Source organism: Carcharhinus amblyrhynchos, chromosome 9 (assembly GCF_965287045.1).
Source record: "Carcharhinus amblyrhynchos chromosome 9, sCarAmb.v2.hapA, whole genome shotgun sequence".
Classification (NCBI taxonomy): Eukaryota; Metazoa; Chordata; class Chondrichthyes; order Carcharhiniformes; family Carcharhinidae; genus Carcharhinus; species Carcharhinus amblyrhynchos.
Genome location: NC_137332.1, coordinates 71,070,507 through 71,097,141, shown reverse-complemented (window position 1 = coordinate 71,097,141; position 26,635 = coordinate 71,070,507). Strand labels below are relative to the sequence as shown.

The following is a 26,635-nucleotide window of genomic DNA, read 5'->3' as shown; positions in this document are numbered from 1 at the left end:
TGCAATCAGTTTGCATGTCATTGTCTTGAGTGTTTTGCACTTGTCTGTAGATATTTTTTGTTAATAAACAACCAGGTTGTGCAGTGCTGATGTCTCAATTGAGTTGGCCTGATTTTAATTATTCATACAAGCCCATACAGGCAGATAATGTTGCTTGAAAACCCGCCCCCCTTCGCCACTTCTCACTTTGTTCTAACACAGACAAAACTCTCTTCAGCACCTGGTTCATGAGTAGTGGTGGGGGTCCAATCTTGCTGCTGCTGCTGCAGTTTTGTGCAGACAGAGCCTGAGAAGGAGATGGACTATTGTGTGGCCAGGACAGCGGCTGGAATCTTTTTTTGGTGGGGGGGAGGGAAAGAGACATTGGAAGTAAAGGTTTAAGTCCAGGGATCCATACAGGAAAATGTTGCGTCACACACAGCGTGGGAGGAGTTGCAGCTGAATTCTGTGTCAGAAATGGATTTATTATTGTGCTGCTTAGCTTTGGAACTCAGTGGAGTATGTGACAGGATTTCTAAAACTTCAGTTCAAAGTGCTCAAGGATCTCTGGAGTAATTGTCATGAAGAGAAAAAAACGAATGTGGTTACCTTGGAAGTATAAAGTGGTACAGTTGGTTGTGTTTCTTTGTTTCATTTAAATGGATCTGAGAGAACCAGAGCCAAAGCTCTTGTAGTTAGTTTTTTCTTGTCACTGAATATGTTGATCTTGTAATGCAGTGTATGAAACACATTGTGTTGTCCTTTTCTGCTGCCTAGTAAACATAAATGCAATTTGATATTCCACAAGGTCTTTTTTCATGCTTGAGCTTCTGTAAAAATCCATTGTGATCCCGTGGGATCCTTGCTAAAGTGTGGGTTTCATTTTTTTAATTGATTCCTACTGTGCCAACATCAATTAGGCTTAATTTGATTATGGCCAAAGGGGAAACTAAAGCAAAGGATTTGCAACGTTTGCTCAGTGAAACGCTACTGTTTCGGTATCATCCGTTTGGCACCAAAAATTTATATAAAGATTGGTGCCCCAGATTTTCCCAGGATATTATTGGGAAAATGCTGGGACACGAGTGGGAAGAGGTATAGAGGTTTTTTTCCTCATTAGCAAGTTGTACGTTGATTCATGAACATTGTATACACAGTGCAATGAGCAAAATTAACACTGCTGTGATTATTAATACAACTCTGCAGTTTCTAAACTAAAATTAGAAGCTGCTTTTTAAACCCCTGTTATACTGGGAAGACATTCTGCGCTGTGGATGTCAGGAAAATATCAGCACAATGGGGAATGGCAAGTGTGAATGATTTTTAGTATAGACTTTGAAACAGGGGTAATTTGCATTTCTTGTCAATTTAATTAATGTTGGAAGGTCTTGCTAAAGTGCTCAGGAAGTCCCATGAGCACTGTGAATATTTTAATGTCATTTTGAGAGCAATATGTGAAGTAGACAAAGTTTTCGTCAACTCTACAGGAGCCTATAATTAGATATAATACTGTCTACATTCTGGATGCAAAATGTCAGGAGCTTCTCCAGAGGGATTTACTCTATTTTTGGTTTGATTTCTCCACAGCACAATTCAGTTGAAGACTGGGGTGAAGAAATAGAAGAAGGGGCTGTTTATAATGTGAGCTTGAAGAAAATCCAAATACAACAAGCAGCCAGCAAGGGTGCAAGATGGCTGGGGGTGAGTATAGCTTAATCTTCCCTTCTACCTTTCTTCCTTTTTGTTTTATAAACAATGCGCGTACATTTAAATGCTTATATTGGGGTTAAACTCTGGCTTTCTTAAATGCTCAAAAGGTTGAATGGGAATTGTCCATTTCATCAGGAATACATTTATCTAAAATCCTGTGTATTGAGGTTAATAGCTGATCAATCACTAAGGAAGGGGAAACAAAAATGAAGCAATATAGCATCGAATGTGAGCAATTAAATTTGATGAAATTACATCTTTGCCAAATAAGCTTCATCTAGATTAATCTGGTTGTTCCCAATACTTGGTCAAATCTAGCCATGTGCTTTCCTAGTTAATCATCTTCTAAAGCAAACTTCAGGTATATCCAGTGAGTGCTTGTGCTTGGCCAAGTGATTCTATGGGCGTGCATGAAGTATTCCTACACCATTGTGGAAAAACTACTTGAGCATTTACAGGGACTAGAGATGGTCACCCTTTTTATCAAGAAAATAGTTTTTTGTTACCTCATTAGTTTGACCTGAAACTGAGAATTCTGGTGTTCCATGAGGGATTTCGCCCACAAAAGTAACTTGTACATTTGATGGCTGATTGCAATTGTGGATATTCAGCTCAGATCCTTGTTTACAGTACTTCTTTGCAAATAAGTTTGATACCATGCTGTTTTTAATTTCCAAATAGCACAGCTGTTTATAAAACTGAACCAACACTGGAACAGAGCTAGGATCTTTGCAACTTGGTAGGGTAGTGAGTTAATGTGGTGGCATGTGGGATTATAACCTGATATAGAAGGAGCAATCTAATTTTGTTTATCGATTGTTCTCTCACTTTGTGGTGCATTTAATGCTTTCAAACATGGTATCTTCTTTAGAATCCCTAGAGTGCAGAAAGAAGCCATTTAGCCCTTGACATTTGTATCAACTCTGACAGAGCATTTTATCCAGGCCCTCTCCCCTGTCCTTTTCCTGCAACCCCACACACCTACCATGGCCAATCCACCTAACCTGCACATCTTTGGACCATGGGAGGGAACTGGAGCATCCAGAGAGCCCACACAAACACAGGAAGAATGCGCAAACTCCATACAGTCACCCAAGGCCTGAATTGAATCTGGGTCCCTGGAACTGAAGCAGCAGTGCTAACAACTGATGTTGGATCTAATGTACAAACCATGGAAATCCAAGTTACTCCTCTGATAAATTTGGGACTTGGGATGTAGGAGGTTCAGCCCATTTTTCTGAATAGAGTTGATCACTAATACAGAGGCTCGAGGATGAATGTTCAATTGGAAAGACTGTGTTGAACAGGTCACTTCATATTGTTTGAGAAGCTTATTTTGTCCACAGCCCCTACTTTGTGATTTTTTTTAAAAGAAAACTCTATTTGCATGGAGCTGCCGTTTGCTTAACCCCTTCCTTAGATGCATAATCTCACTTAATATTGTCCTTTTGTCATTGTCATCACAGTACTAGCAGCACCTGCCAAACCCTGGCCATTTCATCTGCAACTCCAGAACATAAGAGCATAAGAACTAGGAGCAGGAGTAAGCCATTTGGCCCCTTGAATTTGATCAGTCACTCAATAAGATCATGGCTGATCCTTTTGTGGACTCAGCTCTACTTGGCTGTGTATTCACAATCCTCAATTGCTTTACTGATTTTAAAATCTGTCTATCTTAGCCTTACAAACCTTCAATGAGACAGTCTCAACTGCTTCACCGAATTTCACCTAGATAGCAAGGACACCTATGTCAGACACCTATTTATTGACTACACCTCAGCCTTCAACACTCATTCCGTACTCTGTCTCATCATTGTTTGAGATCTGACCCAGTATTGTGGCATCTTCAAACTTGAAAATTGAATTGGAGGGGGATTTGGCTGCACAGTCTCTGAACTCCATGGCCTAGGCCTCGGCACCTCCCTCTGCGACTGGATTCTGAACTTCCAAACTCTGAGACCACAATCAGTAAGGATAGGCAACAGCACCACCTCCACGATCACCCTCAACGCTGGTGCCCCACAAGGCTGTGTCCTCAGCCCCCTGCTATATTCGTTATATGCCTATAACTGTGACTAATTTCGCCTTCAATTCGATTTTCAAGTTTGCTGACGATGCCATTGTAGTAAGTTGAATCTCAAACAATGACAAGACGAAGTACAGGAGAGAGAGAATCTGAACTGATGTGGCAACAATAATCTACCTCAATGTCAACAAAAGAGAGAATGTCATCTACTTCAGGGAGCGTAAAGGAAAACATGCCCCTATCTACATCAACAGGGATGAAGTCGAAAGGTTGACAGCTTCATGTTTTTAGGTATCCAGATCACCAACAACCTGTCCTGGTACCCCCCACCCCATGCCGACACCATAGTTAAGAAAGCCCACTAACGCCTCTACTTTTTCAAGACTAAGGAAATTTGGTATGTCAGCTCCAACACTCCAGCTTTTACAGATGCACTGTAGAAAGCATTCTTTCTGGACAGTTTGGTATGGCTCCTGCTCTGCCCATGACGGCAAGGATCTACAAAAGGTTGTGAATGTAGCCCAATCCATCACGCAAACCAGTCTCCCACCCGTTTACTCTGTCTCCACTTCCTGCTACCTTGGCAAAGCAGCCAGCATAATTAAGGACCCCATGCACCCTGGACATTCTCTCTCTTCCACCACCTTCCTTCGGGAAAAAGATACAAAAGTCTGAGGTCACATACCAATCTACTCAAGAACTACTTCTTTCCTGTTGCTGTCAGACTTTTGAATGGACTTGCCTTGCGTTAAGTTGATTTTTCTAGTTATGACTGTTTCGCTACATCCTGCACTCTTGTTTCCTTCTCTGAAGTATTTTGTTTGTATAGCACACAAGAAACAATACTTTTCACTGTTAATATACATGTGACAAGAGTAAATCAGATTCACAACCCTTTGGGTGAAGAAATTACTCCTCGACCCAATCCTAAATCTGCTTCCCCTTATTTTGAGACAATGCCCCCTAAGTTCTAGTTTCCCCTGCCAGTGGAAACAACTTCTCTGCTTCTATCTTATATTCTCTTAATTTTATGTTTGTAAGATTCCCACCTCATTTTTCATTCCAGTGAGCATGGTCTCAGTTTCATCATAACCCAATCCTCAACTCCAGAATCAACCTCATGAATCTCCTCTGCGTCCCCTCAAAGTGCCATTATATCCTTAAGTAAGGAAACCAAAACTGTACACAGTATTCCAGGTGTGACTTCACCAGCACCTTATACAGCTGCAACATAAGCTCCCCATTCTAAACTCCCTCCCTCCAGCAATGAAGGACAAAATTCCATTTGTTTTAATTACCTGCTGCAAATGCAAACCAACTTTTTGTGATTTATGCGCAAGAACACCAGGTTCCTCTGCACAGCAGCATACTGCGATTTTTTTTTTACCATTTAAGTAATAGCCCATTTTGCCGCTATTCCTACCAAAATGGATGACCTCATATTTAACAATATTTGTACTTCATGCCCTACCCACTCAAACTATCTATATCCCTTTGCAGATGTTCTTGCACGCTTTGCTCCACCAGTCATCTTCATGTCATCTGTAAACTTAGACATTCACTTGGTCCCCAACTGCAAATCATCGATATAAATTGTAAACAATTGCGATCCCTATACTGATCCCTGAGGCACACCACTAAGTCACTGATCGCCAACCAGAAAAACACCCATTTACTCCCACTCTTTGCTTTCTGTTAGTTAACAAATCCTCTATCCATGCTAATTTGGTATCCACAATACCATGCACCTTTATCTTGTGTAGCAGCCTTTTCTGTGGCAACTTGTCAAATTCCTTCTAGAAATCCAGATACATCACATCACTGGTTCCACAGTGCTTCTAATGTCCTCAAAGAATCAGTAACTTAGTCAAACATGATTTGCCTTTCGTGAATCCATGCTGCGTCTTCCCGATGGGACAATTTCTATCCAGATCTCTTGTTAGTTCTTCCTTGATTCAAGCATTTTTTTTCCACTGCGGAAGTTAAGCTAACTGGCCTATAGCCACCTTTTGTCTACCTCTTATTTTAAAAACAGTGGCATCACCTTTTGCAGCAGTGCCAGTAGATTGGAAAATAGCAGAGCAGCAAATCTTGATAAATTGCCACAAATGCCTTTGCTATTTTTCCCCAACATCTCTTGCAGTACCCTGGGATATATTCCTTCAGGGCCAGGAGACTTGTCTCCGTTTAACCCTATCAGCTTGCCCAATGCTGCTTATTTAGTGATAATGACCATTTCTAGGTCCTCACCTCTCATAACGTTTTTCATCAATTTTTGGCATGTTATTTGTGTCTTCCACTGTGAAGACTGACACAAAACATCAAAATGTTCAATGCCTTGGCCATTTCCAATTATTAAATTCCTGTTCTCCTTCTAAAGAGCAAATGTTTACCTTGGCCATTCTTTTCATTTTATATTCTTGTAAAAACTTTTGTTATCTGTTTTTATATTCTGAGCTAGTTTACCACCCTCTATGTACCTTTTTTTCATTGGCTTTCTGTTGAGCTTTAAAGATTTCCCAATCCTCTAGTTTCCCACTAGTCTTTCCTGCTCTTTATGCATTTTCTTTGCATTTGATATCCATGGCTGATTATCCCTTTTTCTACAGTCCTTCCTTATCACTGATATATACTTCTGCTGAGCACTTAGAAAATTCTCCATTGTCCTATCATAAAGCTATTGCTCCCAGTCTACCTTGGCCAACTCCTTCCTCATCCCATTGTAGTTTTCTTTAAGACACTTGGATTTTACCTTGCACTCCAGGGTCCTGCTCCTCTGAAATAGCCATGAACAATAGAGCTATTCCTCATTTACAACTCCCAATGTAATCCTGAAAATAGTGCGCCAAATGAAAATCACTTTGGCCTACCCCAGTGTTGAAGTGGAAATTTTTCTGCTGCTTGACTGTGATAGAGAGAGAGGCTCAACAAAATTCATTCCGACCAAATAATTAGTCTTCATTTACAAAAGACTGCATGCAGTAATTTGGAGAGCTGTCATTACGACTTGCTAATTACTTCTCAAGTCCGCACTTACATAAAGAATCAGTTCAGTATTTATACATAATCATTATCAGTTTGCGTGACCAGAGCTTATTCAGGAATTCGATCAGTAGTAGCGTCATAAGCAATGTCATAAATCATGGTACAGCCTGCTGACCTCCTAGGACTCTTTGCCTCATCAGTCATACCTTTATCTTGTCTTTTGATAGAACAGAAGAAAGTTGGTCATTCCTTCATCCCTAACCTTATCTTGTCGTACTCATACAGCCCTAGGTTATGCCTTATCAGGTCTTGACCTTCTCCAATCTTATTCATGTCTAGGGTTATGCAGAATCAGTTTTCCTTATTTTGTACCAAATAGTTGACCAATTTTCCCATCATGCTATTACTTCATTCGTACAACTTCACAATAGCTCCATTCAGCCCCTCAAGCCTGATGGCCATTTGGTTTCTGCACCATGTTTATCCCCCCCCCCCCCCCCCCCGATAACCTTTCACCCCTTTGTTTAGCAAGAATTTATCCATCTCTGCCGTAAAAACATTCAAAAATTGTTTCCACGATGTTTTCAGGAAGAGAGTTCCAAAAACGCAAGACCCTGCTGCCATCAGACTTTTGAATGGACCTACCTTGCATTAAATTGATCTTTCTCTCCATCCTAGCTACGACTGCAACATTACATTCTGCTCTCTCTCTTACTACTTTGAGTAGTATGCTTTGTCTGTGTAGTGCACAAGAAATAATATTTTTCACTGTATTTTCATGCGACAAATCAAAAGCAAACTCTCCAACCCTCTGCTCCATTTTAAATGGATGACCTGAGTGGCTTGCTGGACAGGATAGTCATGAATGAACCACATTGCTGTGGGCCTGAAGTTTCATGTAGGTCAGACCTGGTGAGGGTAGCAGAGTTCCTTCCCTAAAGGACATAATGAACCAAATTGTTTTCTTTACAAATTGGTTACTTTCCTCCCCTAGATTTAAGTGAATTCAAATTCCATCAGCTGCTCTGATGGGATTGGAACCCATGTTCATTGGAGCATTAATCTAGGCCTCTGGATTAGTAATCCAATGACACTGTCACTGCCACCATTCCCTCCATGCTCTTCACCCACCCCCCAAAAGAAAACGTGTAATAAGGGTAGGTTATGTTCCTGACCTGGAATATGTACATTCAAAAACCTATTGGCTGCCTTGAACTTAACTGGCTCAAAAATCCTCAACTCTTGACTCTCCAGACAATTCAGTTACCTCCTTGCTGCTTCCCACATTCAGCTCACTGCCACTCCTGATTCCCCTGCTCAATGCTTGCCTTTGCTGCTGTAAGCAAGGGCTTGGGACATGGATGGTGAGAGCAAGGGAGCAAAATGAGTTGCAAGTGTCAAGGCACATGGGGAATGTCAGGGTGGGAGGTGGCAAGCAGGGCAATCACAAAGGGAGATGCCTAGCAATAAACTGTGTCCCCGTTAAAATGAAATAGCACAATTGGAACATCCTCTAATTTGACAAACTCACTCAAATGCATGTGTTAGAATGTACTTAAAACAGGTGATGCTTCTACACTGTTGTGACATTGCATTCGTTCTCCCTGCCACAGTTTGTTTCTTGACCCATCTTCAATTCTTTGACACCGTTGACCGGAATGTCCTCTTCAATTACAGTTTCTTTTTCCATGTTAGTGAGACTGTTAATCACCATTGTCTCTCGTCCTCCACTGAGTTCTGTCTGACTGCTTGTCTGATGTGTAGTCCTCCAGGTGGTGTAATATATCCCAGCTTAACATTGAGAAGATTGAATCCACAATCACCAGGTCTTGTCACTTTATCCCCAACTCTGAACTTTGTCTTCATCATTGACAGTCTTGGAGTTCAGTTTAATTCCATACGCGGCATCATAATTGCCTACCTAACCCTTGTTGTTTTCTCCTCCAGACTTAACCAGTCAAAAATCTTCAGGTCCCCCATCCTTGAACTTTGCTACTCGAATGCTGTCTCACCAAGTCCCACTCACCTATCTCTGCATTATCAATGACTTACACAATAGATGTCACATTTTAAACTTCTTGCCATTGCCTTGAACACTTCCAGCACATACATTTTCTCTGACACTATCCTCTTTTGTCTGCTTGTTGACTGTTGGCAAACACACCACTGTCTAGGTTTCACTCAAATGCCTTCTCCCAAATCTCTTTGTTATTCCACTGACCACCTTTTTGATTTCAAAAGCTCCCTTGCCTAAAACTTTTTTTATTCATGTTGATTTTGAGCCAAAGTCTGAGAACACCAAGTTGCTCTGGATATATATGTAAGGCGGTGCTGCTTGTTAGTGCTTATTTGAGAAGTGGTGTATTGATTTTGATTTACTTTTGAAAGTGATTTAATAGCAGGGTGTGTGATGCTTGTTGTCACTAGTTAATGTGAAATATGAAGTGAATAGCAACAAGCGTAGGCTCTTTTTAGACACTCCTGGTTCATCTATTTACTCTCTATCTACCTTCCTTGATTCTATAACTTTGAATATCCTTGCCTAACCCAGAACACTGAGCGACACAGCTCTGTTTCATCATTATTTGCTGAACTAGCAGTACAAATTGCAATAAAGGGATAGAACAGGAATAGGTAATCTCTTGTTTAAAATTGTCAAGGATTCAGCATTAGGAAATTTGCCAAGTCTGACAGCAAATGTGTTGGTAGTTACACACACACGCAATTTGACTGTGTGTGTGTGTGTGTGCGTGTCAGTCAGTATCAGTAGCTCAGGCAAGTGGGAACGAAGCTATGCAGGATGCTAGGCAGCAAGTTGTTCATAGAGATGGCAAGGAACAATGTATGATTTTGCATCCAGGTCTAAACATCAATATTGTGTTGTTGCAAGGGGGAACAGCAATGGATTTTGTAAATAAATAGTTGCAACAATCACAGTTGTTTCCTGTGATATTTTCCAGTCCTTCCTACACAAAGGAGAAAGTTCAGATGATGTGATCTATCAGCCGTACTGGACTTTGGGAGGATATCCTACCAGCAGCATCCATTGCCTGTCCTGTGAGGCTGCTGTTCTAGGCAGCACTTCTGAATGGGACTTCTACTCCTGAGGTCCTTAGTCCCAGGGCAAAGGGTGGCAACTGTCCTGTCAAGTTCCTGAATGAAACCAGATGTAGTTGCCCTTGCTAAAAAGAAGCTCACAAGGCTCCCATTAACTAGGAGCCAGCAGCCAAGACCTCCAGCAGTGTACTAGGGCTATAAACTCTTTTTCCTTTCCTTCAACTATACCATGTGCACCATTTGAGCCTTCTCCATGTGTCACTCTTGCATAGTCAGTCCATTTGTTTATTCCCTACTTAGAAAAGAAGTAACAATTCCTGAGCTTGGACTCTGTTTCTTTGGGTTGTAATTCGGCGATGGTAGCCAGTAGCATGGCTGATTTCCAATTGTATGTAATGGCAAAATATTAGCAACTGTTTCCCTTAAAAATGTATTTTCTTTGCTCCTGTTCCTTCCTTTGCATTTTTTTTGCTGAACGTAAAATATGACAACAGTGTCTGAAGTCTCAAGCCTGTAAAGGCAATCTGCTTTTTCTGTTCTTGAAACATACTTGTGTGTCAAGCTGTCATATAATGATACAGTAATTCATAACTGGAAGGTTTAACTCTGAGGTGTAACAATTCCTCTTAAATATGCCAAATGTTTACACGCACACTTAACTTTCTTTTAAATGTTTATCAGGGAGAAAGGGATGGATAGATGTACTGATAAGATGAAATGCAGTAAGGTAGGAAGAAGCGGACTTTGAACGTTAACACCAGCGTGGACAAGCCATTTAGTCCAAATTGTCTATGCTGTTGATTCTGTATATGTAACTTACTAATTATAGTCCTTTTTTTTCAGAATTTGCTTGAGTTTACAGGAGAATAGCCATGTAATCATCATGGTTGTCAGTTTGATTAAAAATCCAGGAAGGCATGTTATTTCGAAATAACCTCTTGTTAGGATCTGTGGTTGATGTTAACTTGGTTTGTGATTGTTGCCACAAGTGACTCCTGTTTTAATAGCTGGGGAGAGTGCAATATCTTGACTTTGAACCACATTGCAGCTAGCCTTTTATGCAATGATTCTTGCGATAAGCAAGATGACAATTCGTTGGTTCAGTCCATAATGGACTAACCCTAAGCAGTGCTGTGATTTAGGAATTACCCCTTTATAGCTCACACTTGCTAGCTGAGCAATTGTCCCTCTTTTTTTTATTTACTATTAATTTGTGGGTTATCTTGATCATCACTTCATCAAACTATCTTCCTATGGCAAAATTTGCTGTTCAGAAAATGTGTTGAGTATCATTTTACTGAATTGCTGTCTCTGCAATGAATTGAGCCTAAAATTGGTCAGAAGTAATGCATTTATTGGCAGGACAATGGCAGCTGAAGGGTAAATATACATGAACACCATTGAAAATAAGATTCTATGTCAAGCAGGTTGATAGTGGAAGTGAGGAGGCCCTTCCAATGGACCTTGGGTCAGGTTGGTTTTACCTGAGAAATGAATCAAATAGTTAACTTTTTAAAGAACACTTGGAGTTGGGGATATGCTTGGCTGAAAACCATTAGTCACCTCCAGCTAATTCCTCATTAATTGTTTTTTAAATTGTAATGTTCTAACCATCACCCCTGCAAAAGTTATTTCATTTGGTTGGTGTCCTTTTAAGTGTGGCAGACTTGAGGAAAAGGAGTGATATTTGGTTGTACGTTAACATTTGTTCATAGCTTAGAGGAGATGGCTTGTAAGAACCAGGGGTGAAATCCAGCCAGGGCTATAGACCAGGCTTGTATTGTAAATGGCCGGAAGGCCATTCTCATCCAGTCGATTGTGCCTTAAATTGTGCTGTTTGTGCAAGTGTTAACTAGGTTGCTGGTCTTGTTTGTCTCTTAAGAAATGAAATAAAGTCTCACTATAAAAGTCTCACATTTAGCTGGTATAATTTATGGGAAGATAATGTCTGTTCCACAGGCTCCATCAGGTTCAATAGTTTGCAGGACCATGCTGCATGTTGCAACCTAGCCAGTCACTGTCAATAAGCTGTCTGACCATGGTCAGCATTACAGCTCAGCTTGATCATCCCCCCCTTAAACATTTTAATAATGTCATCTATTCAACAGAACCATAGGGAATGCTCCTTGTGACCACTTGTATCCCAGTTCTCTCAGTAGCCAATAAGAAATAACTGGCACTGGAGTATGATATTTAAATTTTGGCTCAAGTCAGTGACTTTTTGCTTATTTCAGTGGAGGCTTCTGCTTTTACAGCTGCAGTTCTCAATGACGTCAATCCTGTGTTGTGTTTTTTTTTCCCCTGTTATTGCAGAATCTTTATCTTGTGCTGCCTGAATGTGCTTTTCTGTTTTAATATTGAACACATGTTTATGCTTCTGACATGTAGATCTGAACTAAGTAGTAATGCAGGCAACTTTGAAAACCAAAGTGTGTAGTTGTACACTGCTTCTATTGCACGAGCACCATGGGATCGTGGAGGCTTTTTTTCTGTTGTTTTTGTCATCCCTTTTCTCTGCTTTGGTAAGCTGTAAAATGAGACGACTTGGTATTTCTACTTGAGAAATGGAAAACACATTATGGAGTGGGACAGCAGCATTTTGGACAGTGTTTGAAAGATAAGTCTCATGAGAGGAGCTAAGGATCATCTATGAAGTGGTTTAGGTACCAGTCGCCTGAATTTAATTGCTTTTCAGGTCCTTTGCTTTATCTGATTACACAGTCATTTATTTTACCTCTTGCTTCTGTGTAGCAACAATAAGTACTCTGGTAGACAAGCCTGTGACTTGAGAATCTGACATATTGCATCTGCTTTCCTTTATCCACACAATCCCAAAACCTGGTGTAATAGGTCAGCTAGCTTTTAATTTGTTTGCTGAACTAATCAAGTTGCACTTCAGCAATTGAAATTGGATGGAACAAAAGTATTGGCCCGGATTTTTCATGTCAGCAGCAGTGAGTGTTGAGATGTTAACTGCTATTGTACGCAGGGACCTTGCTAAAGTCTGGCCTGACTATATGCGTGGTATTGCCTGGGAAGTTAAATTTCCAGTGGGCACTTTCGCACTACCCGCGCTTCTCTGAAAATACTCTGACACTGACCTTCGTGTCAGAAACTTGGGCCAATTGCTCGATACTAGAATAATGATCTATGTAATGACTTGTTCTGGCACAGGTCAGTAGAGCCTGCACCCTTTCCCCACCTTAAATTGCCTAGACAATCTTGGCCATGATTATCCTTTTTTTCTGCTTACCAGTGTCTTTCCTTGCATCCGAGTCCCTTATTGGGATATAATTCCACAGATGGATGGGTGTCAAAGGTTTATTCAAGTACTCATTTGATTTGAGTGAGCCCTCAAGGGTGAGATTGTAACGGATGATTTCACCAAGGATGACCCAATTCTCAAGTTTAAAGTCACATGACTTTTGCCTTCCGACATTTGGATGTTAACAAACTTTTCAACTTTGGTTTGCTAAGCACTATCACAGGATGGGTTTGTGAAGCTGATAGTTGCTGTTTTGTATCATGATGGTTTAAGGCAGTCTGCCCAGAGGGGTAAAGCCTCTATACCTATGGACCTTCCAGGGGTTCAGGATAGCAAACAGTCCCACTCTCCCTTCTGATGAGAGAAGCACAGAAGCCAATGGTTGTGGTCCTACAATTAGTCCAAATAGACTTGGTGCAGTTTTAGCCTTTGGGGTTCAGCTACTCCCTGTTTGAAATGGCTGAGAACTTACAGATGCCTTGAAGGAAAACAAACAGGGACAGGCTCTACAAGTTCTCTAGTTTTGTCAGCCAGTTGTTATCATTCTTTTGCACCAGCCATTGCTCCCTATCCCTTGATGCCTTTGCCTAATTTTGACAGATGGAGAAACTGCTTTGGTTGCATATGGCGAGAATCTGGACAGGAATTCCTGTTTTGGAAATTTTCAGTTCCACATTGCTGCTATCCTCTTTATGTAGGAATCACCTCTCTGCGCTTGATTCCTGTGTGAGTTCATTTTATTTTTTAGAATCCCTCACCAAGGAAAATAATTTTTATCTATACCATTAGATCATTATCTGATTTTAAAAACTATAACTCAGCTAAACATGGGAAAACCAATGTGTCCCATTTTTGTGTTTGGAAATGAGGATAAAGTTGTTGATTTAGTTTCAAATATCTCAACTGAAGTCATGTTTGATTCAACATTATTTTGCTATCCTCCTGCTGCCAGACACCGTGGTATTTTGCTTTTATTAATTATTTTCCCTCCTTCATTCTTATTCTCTTCCACCACAATCAGAATTCTATGGGAAGCAATTATCCCATTCTACAGGGAATAGATTTTACCTCAGGGACTTGCTATTCAGCGCATCTGTCTCTGTCCTGCCTGCTCTGCAATTCAGTTAAACCATGGCTGATCTGCATCTCGATTCCTATCTCGCTCCCTTGATACCCCTGCCTAACAAAATTGACCTGTCTTGGAAGCTGCACTGCTATTGTTCGCGCATCCACAGCTTTTTGAAGAAAAATTTAAGAGGTGGGGGGAGGCATTGATAACAGGAGCCCAATGCTGCAGGTAGTGACTTGTTTTACAAGGTAGCAATCGGCAGAAGGAAAAGACATGATAAATGAAGTGAGTTCTCCATTAGATTTGAATTAATGCTACCAAGTGCTTTAAGTCGAGCATTTGTCTTTTAAGTAGTTCAGTTATAGCCTGTGACTTGGGCAGGATGTAAAATTGTGTTCAGCACTTGATGAATTTTCCAACCATGTCCCTCTGCTATGCATTGTGGGGACAGAATAACAAATATTGGGTTTATGCTGGGTCAAAACCTGCAAACAACTGTAGAATGCAATTCTTGAATGTATGCTTTGCATTTGCTCATTAGGAAGGCTGAGTTCTAATTAATGGAAATCATGTATAGTAACCCATAACTTAGCTTCCCTTCCCGCCACACTCTGAATTATTTGTTGAGTATCCAATTTGTGAAATGTAAAACAGATGTGCACGTTTTAAGGAGTAAAAATGTGCCTGCAGCAGCAATCACCCATACAGACTTGCACTATCCAGCTGAAACACATAAGCTATAATTGAGAGGTAACATGCAAACTCTTCTCACAATAACACAGTGCTTCTCATAGCTTGGTCTTTGGTTTTGTCATGTAATTCACAGCTTAAAATTTATCCTGCTGAGTATTCATCCCTTAAAAGCACCAAGCAAGCTTCCCCAGCCAGGCAGGGATTTCTACTTTAGCTGTGCTTTTTGTTGAGACCATTATCACTGTTGCTTTTTAGAAGTTGCAACAAAGGAAGCCTCCAAATTAGCTGGGTCTCAACATGTTGATGGCAGAATGCTATTTTTGTGTTGGCAGGAAAGCGCAATAAACTGGTGTGTTAGCCGCAGTTGGATCCAGCTGTCAATTTTGAAACTTGATCAACACGTGGGAGACCCCGTCTTCCTTGCAGTGAAATGCATCTCCTGCCAGGGTCAGGGGAGATTGAGAAAAGTTGATTGATTGGACATGACACTTGATATGTTTCAATAATCCAGCTGTGGCTTTCTCCTGTTAGCTCTCACTGTTAGAATTTTATTTCTCAAGATCGATTTTAAAAGTGGACTAGAACTGTACAGTAATAGCCTTGCTATAGTGGTGCAATATTTGTCTTTTCAACTGTTCTTCATTCGTACTGGAATGGTTCAAAGATTAAATAGTGCTCTGAATTTAATTGAAATATGCTTTGTAAACTTTGTTTTCTGTTGATTTGGAACAAGTCTTGGAAAATACATTTCCGGTGGTTATAGGTGATTCATGACTCTGCTAGCCAAGCTTTCTGTCTGCTTCTCAACTGTGCCAAAGTTCAGAGGTTCAAACTTTACATCAAAGTTCAAACCAGGCTGCCCAAAGAGGTAAAATTCCATGACCCACCACATCCCCATTATCAAAGATGATTCCTATTCCAGCTGGGCACTTGTTGCTGTGAAGGAGACCAAATTTAACACCAGGATGGTTGTGCCATTTTAAAGCTATGAGATCCTGAAGCCCTTTTTTGTTCAGTCCTTGATCTCTCTACACGGCCAGGCTGAATAATCACTGAGGCAGCATATGGAAGAGACCTTGCATAAAGTAAAATCAGAGCTTTGCTTTTTTTATCCACCCTCCCTCTTTTTTTACATTTCCTGTCAGCTCAGCAAACGTCTTGCATTTCAACTTTGCTTCCAGCCAAGGCAAGCTTGCTTTCAAGAGTAATTAGATTTTCTAAAAACAATATTGTTGGGAAATGTGAGGCCTATGATAATGTCTGAATCCTCCACTACATGATTGAAGCCAGACTGACCCGCTTCCTGTTGTGTGCTGTGGCCCGGGGCTGTAGAACATATAATTCCACAATGCCTGTGGAAACTCGCTGGGCTGCGTTAGAAGCTGTTTTCTGCCAAAGACCTTGCTGGGTTTTTTTTCTGGTGACTGGATTGAAGTAGAAATTGTAAACCAGTGGGTGGGCAGATAATGAATTTAATACTGAAAGTTTTTTTTTATTTAGGATTATGGTTTGATATTGTTGCCCTGTATCCAAAACTAACTTCAAGTTTCAAATTTGTGCTTTAGTATTAATTTAGCTTTCATTACATTTTTGTTTGAACTTATCATTTATACTTACCACACGCGTGAATTTTTTTCAACTGACTGATCCAATAGCTGTGCTAATATTAACAGAAAATGCGGAAAGAACTCAGCATGTCTGGCAGTGTCTTTGGAGAGGGCAATGAGTTTGAGCTCAATATGACTCTTCAGAAACATGTTTCTCACTCTCCACAGACACTGCCAGACCCACTGAGTTTTTCCAGTGCTTCCTATTTCAGCTCGCCATCTGCAATATTTTGCTTTTGTTCTAATAAATAGCATGTACAGTCTTTACAATATTACCCTCTTGTGTGTTCTGTCAGTCAGGATTCTGGACTGTGCAGGAAACAGCAAATGCCAGTAATAGACACAAGCAGGCTTGGGAGCATCTGGGGTAAGAATGGTCATATCTTGGGGTTTGGATCCATCATCTTAACAGATGTTGATTGTCCTCTGCAGCATTCTCTGTTCTGGGTCGAAACTCCATTTCAACCAGGTATTCAGCTGCACAAACACGTTTAGTGGAGGGAGAAAGGTCTGGGAAGCCCATTGCTGTCAGTGCACTCACCAGACGCTGGGAATTCACATTTGCTAAAGAAGGATGGATTACAAAGAACGGAAAGTTACCGCACAGGAACAAGCCCTTCTGCCCCCTCAAGCCTGCACCGACTATGCTGCCCAATTTAACTAAAACCCCTTACGCTTCTGGTGACATTCCAACTTGACGTCCATTTGTGGGATAAATACCAGCTGGGAGCTAAGTGGCTCATTGGAATAAAAGTTGTATGATCCTGCATTTCTGAGAGGCGCAAGCGGTGAGACAGTGACTGATTGCAGGGCCACCATGAAGTACAAGACTGATTTCCAACAGAATAGTGCACATTACAGAAATGAACATGTGCTGACTACTGGCAAATTGATCTGTGTTTAACCTGGTGGTGCAAAGTATTTACTAATTGAAGAAATTGGTGCTATTCTGGATAAAGTTGGTTTTGACCATGAGGAAAGTTAGCAGTACTGCTCTCTGTATGTACAACAACTGCAAAGGGCTCTCAGTACTAGCTCTTCTTGGAGTGCACAGTAAATATAGAATAAATTTCAAATTTAGATTTGTTCTATTTTTGTTAATTGTTGAATTGAAAACCAGCCCGGAAGAGTTGATAGACAATGGAGAACTGAACTAACCAAGAACATTTAATGTTGAAACTTCCGAGTGGCTGGTTAGTTGGATGACTTGTTATTCCATTCCATCTCATCACTTCAATCACACCCCTCCAAACTAATTTCCTTAAGGTTTATGAAGGAAACGTAATAAGTTAAAAGGATTCTGGAGATGATTATAAATCATGGAAAGTTTGTTTTTATTTAAATTTCCCATCCTGGATGTGGTACAGCAAGCCAGATATCTATGGGTAGCTCATACAGGTGTGAGCTTAAATAGAGTTCCAGCCGGCCATTTTACCAGCTGGGGGTGCAGCAGCATTGCAGCAGTTCCAATTCTACTTACCCAACAGAGGCTTTTTTTTTCTTCTCCTCCCTACTCATGAGTTTAATTGTGGAAACCCCTCATCCTGCTCCAGCTGGACAGCTTTGGAACTTGGAACATTCTTGTTTGGCTCCATTGGGAAGCTTTCTCTTTTGTCATCTACTGGGGGTTACCCTCTGCATTTCTTTTCATGCTCCAGTACACTAATTCCTCCAATCATCAGTGAACTAGTCACATGTACATAATGTTTTGGCTTTAACTATTTTGTATGAAATGGTTTCCATAGTACATGAAATGACCAGTTAGTGTCAAATAAGATTGAACAAAATCAGCCTACCTTTCATTGTAACCACCTCCAACCTTGCAATGCATGCACTCTTATTGTTTATCCCTGATTTTGTTTCATTCTGTGATTGGTGACCAGGCCTTCAAATGCCAAATCCTTAAACTCTGGAATTCCTTCCTAAAACTCATGTTTTCCTTGCCTCTACTGCTAAAAGACTCCTCTTTAAAAATGTATATTTCTGATCAAGTATTTCTCTTCAAGACTTGGTCTCAATTTCATTTAATAATGTTTCTGTGAGGTATCTTGGAACGTCTCTACAGTGTAAAATGTTATGGGAATAAATGTTCTTGTTGCTGTACTTTTGCGTGGCATTGACCTTTTTATCTTTGCATCCTGTAGGTGGAAGGAGACGAGGTGCCTCCAGGTCACACCGTCAGTCGGTTTGAAACGTGCAGAGTCCGTACAATTAAGGCTGGGACCTTAGGGAAGCTTGTAGAAAATGTATTAACGGCTTTTGATAACAATGATTTCACCTATATCAGCATATTCCTCTCAACATACAGAGCTTTTACTACTGCTAATCGTGTGTTGGAACTCTTGCTGGACAGGTGAGAACAATTAAGTGGCATCTCTTGTTTAATGGCAGTGGCAGAAAGGATTATTTGGTCAGGTTATTTTCATATTGTTAATCTGAAGCTCATCTTTCGGAAATATCAGCAGTCACTGGTCATGGACTGAGCATCCTGACCATGAGGTATAGGAGCAAAATTAGACCATTCAGTCCACTGACTGCCCCACATTTCAATCATGTCTAATATGTTTCTCGGCCATATTTTCTCTTTAATCTCTTTACCAATCCAAACTTATTCTGCCATAAATACACCTGGTCTTCTGTGGTAACACACTTCATAGATTCACCACCCTCTAGCAGAAGAAATTCCTCCACCTTGGTTCGAAAGGGTTATCCCTGAGTCTGTGCCCTCGGATCCTGGTCTCTTACAAGTGGAAACATCTTCTCATCCACTCTGTTCCGGCCTTTCAGAATTCTGTAAGTTTCAATGAGATTCCCCCCTCATCCTTATAAGCTCCATTTGAGTGCAGACCCAGAGTCGTAAATGTTTCTCATCAAGCTTTTCATTCACGACATAATCCTCGTGAACCTTCTCTGGACCCTTTCCTCAAGGTCAGTATATCCTTCCTTGGATGTAGGGCCCACAATTGCTTTCGGTGTTCCAAATGTCGAGCCTTTACAATACATCCCTGCTTTTGTATTCTAGTCCTCTTGAAATGAATGCTAACATATTTGCCGCCTTAACTACCAACTCCACTGTAAGTTAACTTCGAGAATCCTGAACTCGGACTCCCAAGTCCCCTTGCACTTCAGATTTCTGAATTGTCTCCCCATTTAGAAAATAGTCTGACTCTATTCTTACTACCAAAATGCATAACCTCACTTCCCTATGTTGTATTCCATCTGCCACTACTCTGACCACTCTTAAAACCTGTCAAAGTCTTTCTGCAACCTCCCCACATTCTCAATGCTACCTGTTGCTCCACCTATCTTTTGTATCATCTGGCAGTTCTCTGCTGGAGGCACCAGCCCAGCTGGTTAACTCCATTGGCACAATACCATCTAAACTTTTATGTAATCCTTTTCCAAATGTTGCCTTGCAGAAAGCAATGATACTCTTCTGCCTGTAGATGAAGGCTAGCAAATGGTTGTCTCACTGATTGCTTTGTTAGAGAGGTTACAATAGACACTTGCATTGACTTTTTAACCAGAATTCACAAGCAATACATAACCATTCTCGTATTCAATATGATAAAAGGTTAAAATCTCAACCCTTTTTCTTGTACTCTAAATGTGAAAAACAACTACTGATCCCTTGAGCAAGGAGTTCCAGTAATGCAGATGTAAAAACAAAAACAAAGTTACAGTTAAAACAGTCTTGCAACATGTTCCCCCCAAAATATGCTTTGTTCATCTTCAATTCCATTGTCTTCAACACTTTACCTTTATTCCCCCAATAACAGCCATACCAACCCCTCCTCTTGCCAATCCCCCCCCCCCCCACCCGTAAAAAAGACTTTCAACATAATGAAGCACCGTATGTAGAGGTTTGGGATAGAACTGAATAAAACATAGCCACAAAACACACATCCACAACCATGTGGTAATGTTTGTGCTCAAATGATCGCAAAATAACTGTGATCTTGCTCGAGCCAATCAAGTACAATCCATACAAAATTTGAAAACGCACTAAGCAGTTTGCCATGATGACCGGACACCTGTATTAAAAGTTTATTACCATTACTGAGACTTGTTGTTTGTAGGTTATAGCTACCTGCAACAGGTAATATTCTGAATGTGTAAATGTCTGGAGGGGTTGGAGGGTTTAAAAAAAAATTTATTGTGCCCAATGTAAAGTTTCTAAACTGAATATTTAAAACTAAGCCTGATTAGAAAATCTGAGATGTTGGTCAAATCTGTTTATTACTGAAATATGGAAGATATCACAATCATTCTGCAGCAATGGCACATAACATGCTTTTTAAGTGCCATCAGAGATAAGACTTTGGTTTCTCTTTGTCCTGTCCCCCACACTTACTGTGCTTCACAAGTGGTCGATTGGGGTCACTGTGCACAACTCAGTCGTGGTGCAAGCCAGTGTGCCCCAACTGAGTTGATGACCTTTGTGTTCTGACTTTAGAGGGACAAACTGCAATTGGGGAAGAAGAGTTTACCAAATGTGCTATGGTTAGGAAAGCTTAAAATTGGCAAGACAACCACAAGATTTTTCTTGAAAGCTACGAGCTTGTGATCTGGTTTGCACTGACTGCAAGGGTGTGAGAAGTATTAATAGCAATATGCTTGAAAAGGAAAGTATTGCGTGGCCATGTAGAAGGAGTGGAGTTAACGTATAGCAGTTTCAAGAGCTTACACAGGTCTATAGCGGCCTGAATGTCCTTAACCTGTGGAGTCTATGGTTTGAAGATAGAAAATGTCACCATGCTAAAAATGGTGATATTTCTCATCTCTTCCCTCTGTTTCCCCAAACATGTTTTCATGAATATTTGGGCACTGTTAAACAGATGAATGCAGCAAAGGCACATATGTGAATATTGAGCAAAGATAATATTTCAACACTAAGCTATAAAATGAAGCTCTTTCCATTAATTCCTGTTTAACAATGAACTAGATCAAGGTTTGAAGTTTTGAATCCTGAGTCTTCAGGGTTTTTCCATGATTGGAAGACGACAATCCTTGATGCAAGTGCTTGTTTAAAATTGATTTATGCTTTGTAACCGATTACAGATACAGAAACTTTGACCCTTCAAATGGAATTCTAAATTCTTCAGAAACGAATGCAGTAAACAGAGAGTAAGTTCAATCTAACAAATCTGCTTCAATCAGAATGCAGGAGAGGTGGTGGATCATGTATGAAGTATGAGAGGTAGTGGCACAGTGGATATCACTGGTTAGTAATCCAGAGAGTCAGCGCAAAATCTGGGAATCCTGGTTTACATCCCACCACAGCAGATGGTGAAATTTGAATTCAGTAAAAATCTGGAATTAACGATCTAGTGAACCAGATGGGTTTTACTACAATGGTTTCATGGTCACCAATGTCCTTTAGGGAAGGAAATCTTTTGTCTTTATATGATGAGCCCTACATGACTCCGGATCCACAGCGATTGTGGTTGACTTCCAAATGGCCTCTGAAATGGAGGGCAGTTACAGCTGGGCAATAAATGCTGGCCCAGCAATGCTCACAACCTGTAAAATGAATTTTTAAAAATGTTTTGAATCTTCAAAAGTGGACACTTTTCCTGACTATAGCAGTCACATTAAAGAAGCTATTAGTTGCCTTTAATATTTGTATCATTCCTAGAGATTTGAAAGCTTCTGTTTTAAAAAACTGCATCGTCACAATACCTTCAATGGAATGATTATTTAGGTCTTGGAGTTAAGATTGATCTGGCACTGTTGGACAATGAAACAAGGATAAATATATTGAAGAAATGGATGATCTCTGCTGCAACTGCTGTAGCCTCATTTTTAGTGTCCTGTAAACTTCCTATGAAGGTTTTGAAGGAAATCATTCATTGCAGTCATACATCTAGAGTGACTTACAATTATAGAATCCCTGCAGTGCAGAAGGAGGCCATTTGGCCCATCAGGCCTGCCTTAAGAACTATTCCTGTAACCTCCATTTGTTTACTCTGACACTTTTAATAACAGCCAAATGTCGATGCAACTGTTTTCATAACTTATTTTTTCCTGACCAATTGCCGGTGCAGAAACTGTGACAGTCCAAACTATGAGGAAAATCGTAATTGTTTTCCAGGGGCACTTGCAGTCATCAGACGGCAAGTTCATTCCAATGTGTAACCACTTACAGAAATTATAAAATATTAAAGAAATGAGTTTGCTGCTTCCTTCCACGTCTCCCTTGCACGCTCTGTTTCTTCCCAGGTGCAGTTATCCATCTGGAGTGTGACAGATCAGCTTATCAAGGGTTTAAATACCAAATCCTCAGTCTGCAAGAGTTCATTTTAAACGGCCAGGTGCAAATGCTTGTTGGAAATGATTTAATTCGTGTGTTTTGATGAATTGCAGGTATGGAAACCCCCACAGCTCCAACTATATTGCCGATGGAAATCGTGCTTCTCCAGGACCAATTGCAGTGATCGGAGAGTAAGTTAAATTCTGCTTCATCCCAAACAATGCAAAACAGAATTGCTAGAGAGACAAATTCTTGTAAGATTACGTGCCAGCAACTTTCTGAATGCATCTCATGGAAGTGCCATTCTGAACAATAGCAATTTAATGAGAGACTGCTTGACACTCTCTATTTAGTGTTTTCAAAGAGGAAAAAATTTGTGATTGAAATTTTATGAACATCTGGTCAAGTCTTTTTGAGACTGTTAAGTGGAAGCTGATCTTCCTTCAGGCAATGGGACCCAAGGCTGCATGCTATCAGTAGTGACCAGTTAAGAGACTGCAGCTGGGGCTACGATCCAATTTAGGATGCAGTCGAGTCCCAAGAGCTTCTGGTCCAATCAGATGGATGGCAAATTAACAGCCTCTCCTCCAGTGGCTTCTGAGGATAGGGCATCTCAATGATGGGTTGGGGGGCACCAGAAGCTTGAGACATTGGGGTTTGGAGGCTGCATTTATATGACAACAGAAACTGGTGCAGCAGCCACTCAAGGCGGCTGTATAGGGCATTGGTGAGGCCGCAGCTGGAGTACAGTGTGCAGTTTTGGGCGCCGTACTTACGCAAGGATATTTTGGCCTTGGAGGGAGTGCAGAGGGGGTTTACTAGGCTGATGCCGGAGTTGAGGCGGTTGAGCTATGAGGAGAGGCTGAATAAATTAGGCTTGTACTCGTTAGAGTTTAGAAGAATGAGGGGAGATCTCATTGAGACATATAAGATGATGAATGGGATGGATAGGATAGAGGTGGAGAGACTCTTCCCGCTCAAAGGACAGTAGGACTAGGGGGCACAGCCTCAAGATAAAGGGGGGGCGGTTTAGAACGGAGTTGAGGAGGAACTTCTTCACTCAAAGGGTGGTGAATCTCTGGAATTCTCTGCCCGTTGAAGTGGTGGAGGCTACCTCGCTAAATATTTTTAAGACGCGGGTTGATGGGTTTTTGATAAGAGAGGCGATTAAGGGTTATGGGGAGAGGGCGGGAATGTGGAACTGAGCCAAGACAGATCAGCCATGATCTTATTGAATGGCGGGGCAGGCTCGAAGGGCTAGTTGGCCTACTCCTGCTCCTATTTCTTATGTTCTTATGTTAGTCCTCAGTTGGTTTGTAATTGGCTGCCCAGTGGTTTTGCCAAGCTGCCCAAGTGCCACACTTTTGGCAAATATGGCATAACAGTAGATAAGGATTAGGCTAGTCTCCTGATTACTCCCTGTTATTTCGCCAAAATTCATACCGCCAGCCCTATCACCAATTGTCCAGGAAAGTGCAACAGTATTGACACAGCATCAAAACTCTTCAATGAGTAATTGGAAAATGACTTGCCCTTCAGGCATGTTCACTTCCAGCGATTGGTTATGCCATAAAGTTCCATTTGAAATTTCAAAGGTTTAAAAAAAAGTCACCACTCATGCAATGATGAGTATCTTGAGTGTGATCTGTTTTATAAATCCTGCTGATCGAGATTTGAAATACTGCATCTTCAGTTTAAAGGGGTGTTTGGGGGGGATGTTTAATGGGTTTAATTTTGAATGCAAATACATGCTTAAACTGACATGCTTTATGACCACAGCGATGAAGACTTTGACATGCCAAACTGCGAGTTAGTTTCAATGCCATGTTCTTCAGAAACCAACTTGGTCAAGAAGTAAGTTTGATCCAATGTCTGACTAAACTCTGCTTCATTCAGAATCTGTGTAAAAGAGAATTGCTGGCACTTCCTGTAAGAATCATATAGGAATAGCTTCATATAATAGTGTAGTGAAAACCATTCCAGACCACAACACTGACATTACTGACTCTCTCTGCATTTGCCTTATTCCTCAACATTTCTAAATGAAAAATACATTAATACAGAACAAAAGGTGATGTATTAGTGCAAACCAGCTGATCAAAGGTTGAAATATTGAATCCCAGAGTCTTCTGTTTTTTAAATGATGGCCACTTGTGGATGCAAGCATTTGTTTAAAATCACTTTACTTTGTGACCAATTGCAGCTACAGAAACTGTGACAGTCCAAATGGTGAGGAAAATGGAAATCGTGCTTCTCCAAGAACCATTGCAGTAATTGGAAAGTAAGTTTAATCTGATGTGTGACAACAATTCCACTTCATTCAGAACACCACAATGTAAATATGAATGGCTGGGGAGCTAGCAGTTCCTGTAGGCAATGTAGGAACTTGCTCATCAAGGCATGTAATAATGCAGCAAATACCAACTAGACCATAGCAATCACATGAAAGGAACTGACTGAGGTCCTGGCACGGTAGCACAGTGGTTAGCACTGCTGCTTCACAGTGCCAGGGACCCAGTTCGATTCCTGGCTTGGGTCACTGTGTGGAGTTTGCATCTTCTCCCTGTGTCTGCGTGGGTTTCCTCCCACATACTGAAAGATGTACTGGTTAGGTGCATTGACCCGAACAGATGAAAGACTATGATGACGAGGGAATTTCACAGTAAATTAATTGCAGTATTAATGTAAGCTTTATTTGTGAGTAATAATGTTTTTGCATTATTCCTAGAGGTAGTTTTTAACTTTGTGTGTCTTTTTTGGGGGGATGGGTGGCAGAAAAGGATAGGAGGAGACGGAAAGAAGGGGGGGTTTTGTGCTGGTTGCTGCGGATGGCCTGCTGCCATGAACCTGATCCAATAAATGGTGTTGCCTAGTCTCAGACTGCCTGTTCAATCACTGGGATGTCACCTCGGGAGCCATTCATTCAGCGGTACTGGTCTCCATTGCTGAGGTTGCCTCCAGAATAGGCCAGGATTTACCCGATGATTTCCCCAAGTGGTGGGCATGGTTGGCTTGGACAAAATGCCTGTGGAGGTAGCGAGTAATGGGCTACTTTTTTATCCATACAGGGGATGTGGGTGTCACTGGCTGGGCCAGCATTTATTGCCCATCCCTATTTGCCCTCCAGAAGATGGTGGTGAAATGCCTTCTTGAATTGCTATTGTCCCTGAAGCGTAGGTACATCAATGGTGCTGTTAGGGAGGGAATTCCAGGACTTTGACCCAGCAACAGTGAACAAATGTTTCCAAGTCAGGATGGTGAATGACCTGAAGGAAACTTGGTGGTGTTTACTCTTTGTCCTTCTAGGTGGTAGAGATCATGAGCTATTATTGTTGAAGTGGGCCTTGGTGAGTTCCTGCAGTGCATTTTACAGCTGATGTACATTGCTATCACTGATGGAGGAAGTGAATATTGAAGGTGATGATATGGTACCAATCAAGCAGGCTGCTTTGCCTTGGATGGTGTCGAGCCTCTTGTATTGTTGGAACTGCAGTCATCAATGGGGGAGAGTATTTAATAACACTCCTGACTTGTCGATATTGACCAGGTTTGGAAAGTCAGGAGGCAAGTTACCTGCTGCAGAATGCCCAGCTCTGACCTGCTGTTATAGCTGCAATATCTATAGGCTGCCACAGTTTTGTTTCTGTCTTGGGGGTTACGATTCAGAGATAGTTGGGAATCAGCAATGATGATGCAATTGAATTTCAAGGGGTGATTGTTGAATTCAATTTGCGAATGGTGCTGAATCATGTATGGCCTTCAGCTAACATGCCCACTTCTGATCTTATGGGTGTAAGGTCATTGAATGAAGTAGTTGATGATGGCTGGGTCGAAGACACGCTCTCTTCTGAGGAACTCCCGCAGTGATGTCCTGGGACTGAATTGACAGACCTCTAACAAGCACAACCATCTTCCTTTCTGCTGGTTGCAACTTCAGCCAGAGGAGAGTTTTACCCCTGATTTCCCATTGATTCCAGTATTGCCTGGGTTC

General features: G+C 41.1%; 1 protein-coding gene across 1 annotated transcript in view; it reads left to right on the top strand.

The window, feature by feature from the left end:
- The window catches only part of LOC145347931 (ral guanine nucleotide dissociation stimulator-like 1), a 117,852-nt gene that overhangs the window by 28,965 nt on the left and 62,252 nt on the right, over window positions 1–26,635 (top strand). The window contains exons 2-7 of the mRNA XM_080195920.1: window positions 1,567–1,680; window positions 18,536–18,744; window positions 21,453–21,518; window positions 22,758–22,835; window positions 24,424–24,498; window positions 24,848–24,925. Of these exons, the coding sequence (XP_080052046.1) occupies window positions 1,567–1,680; window positions 18,536–18,744; window positions 21,453–21,518; window positions 22,758–22,835; window positions 24,424–24,498; window positions 24,848–24,925 (620 nt within the window). The remainder of the gene's footprint in view (window positions 1–1,566; window positions 1,681–18,535; window positions 18,745–21,452; window positions 21,519–22,757; window positions 22,836–24,423; window positions 24,499–24,847; window positions 24,926–26,635) is intronic.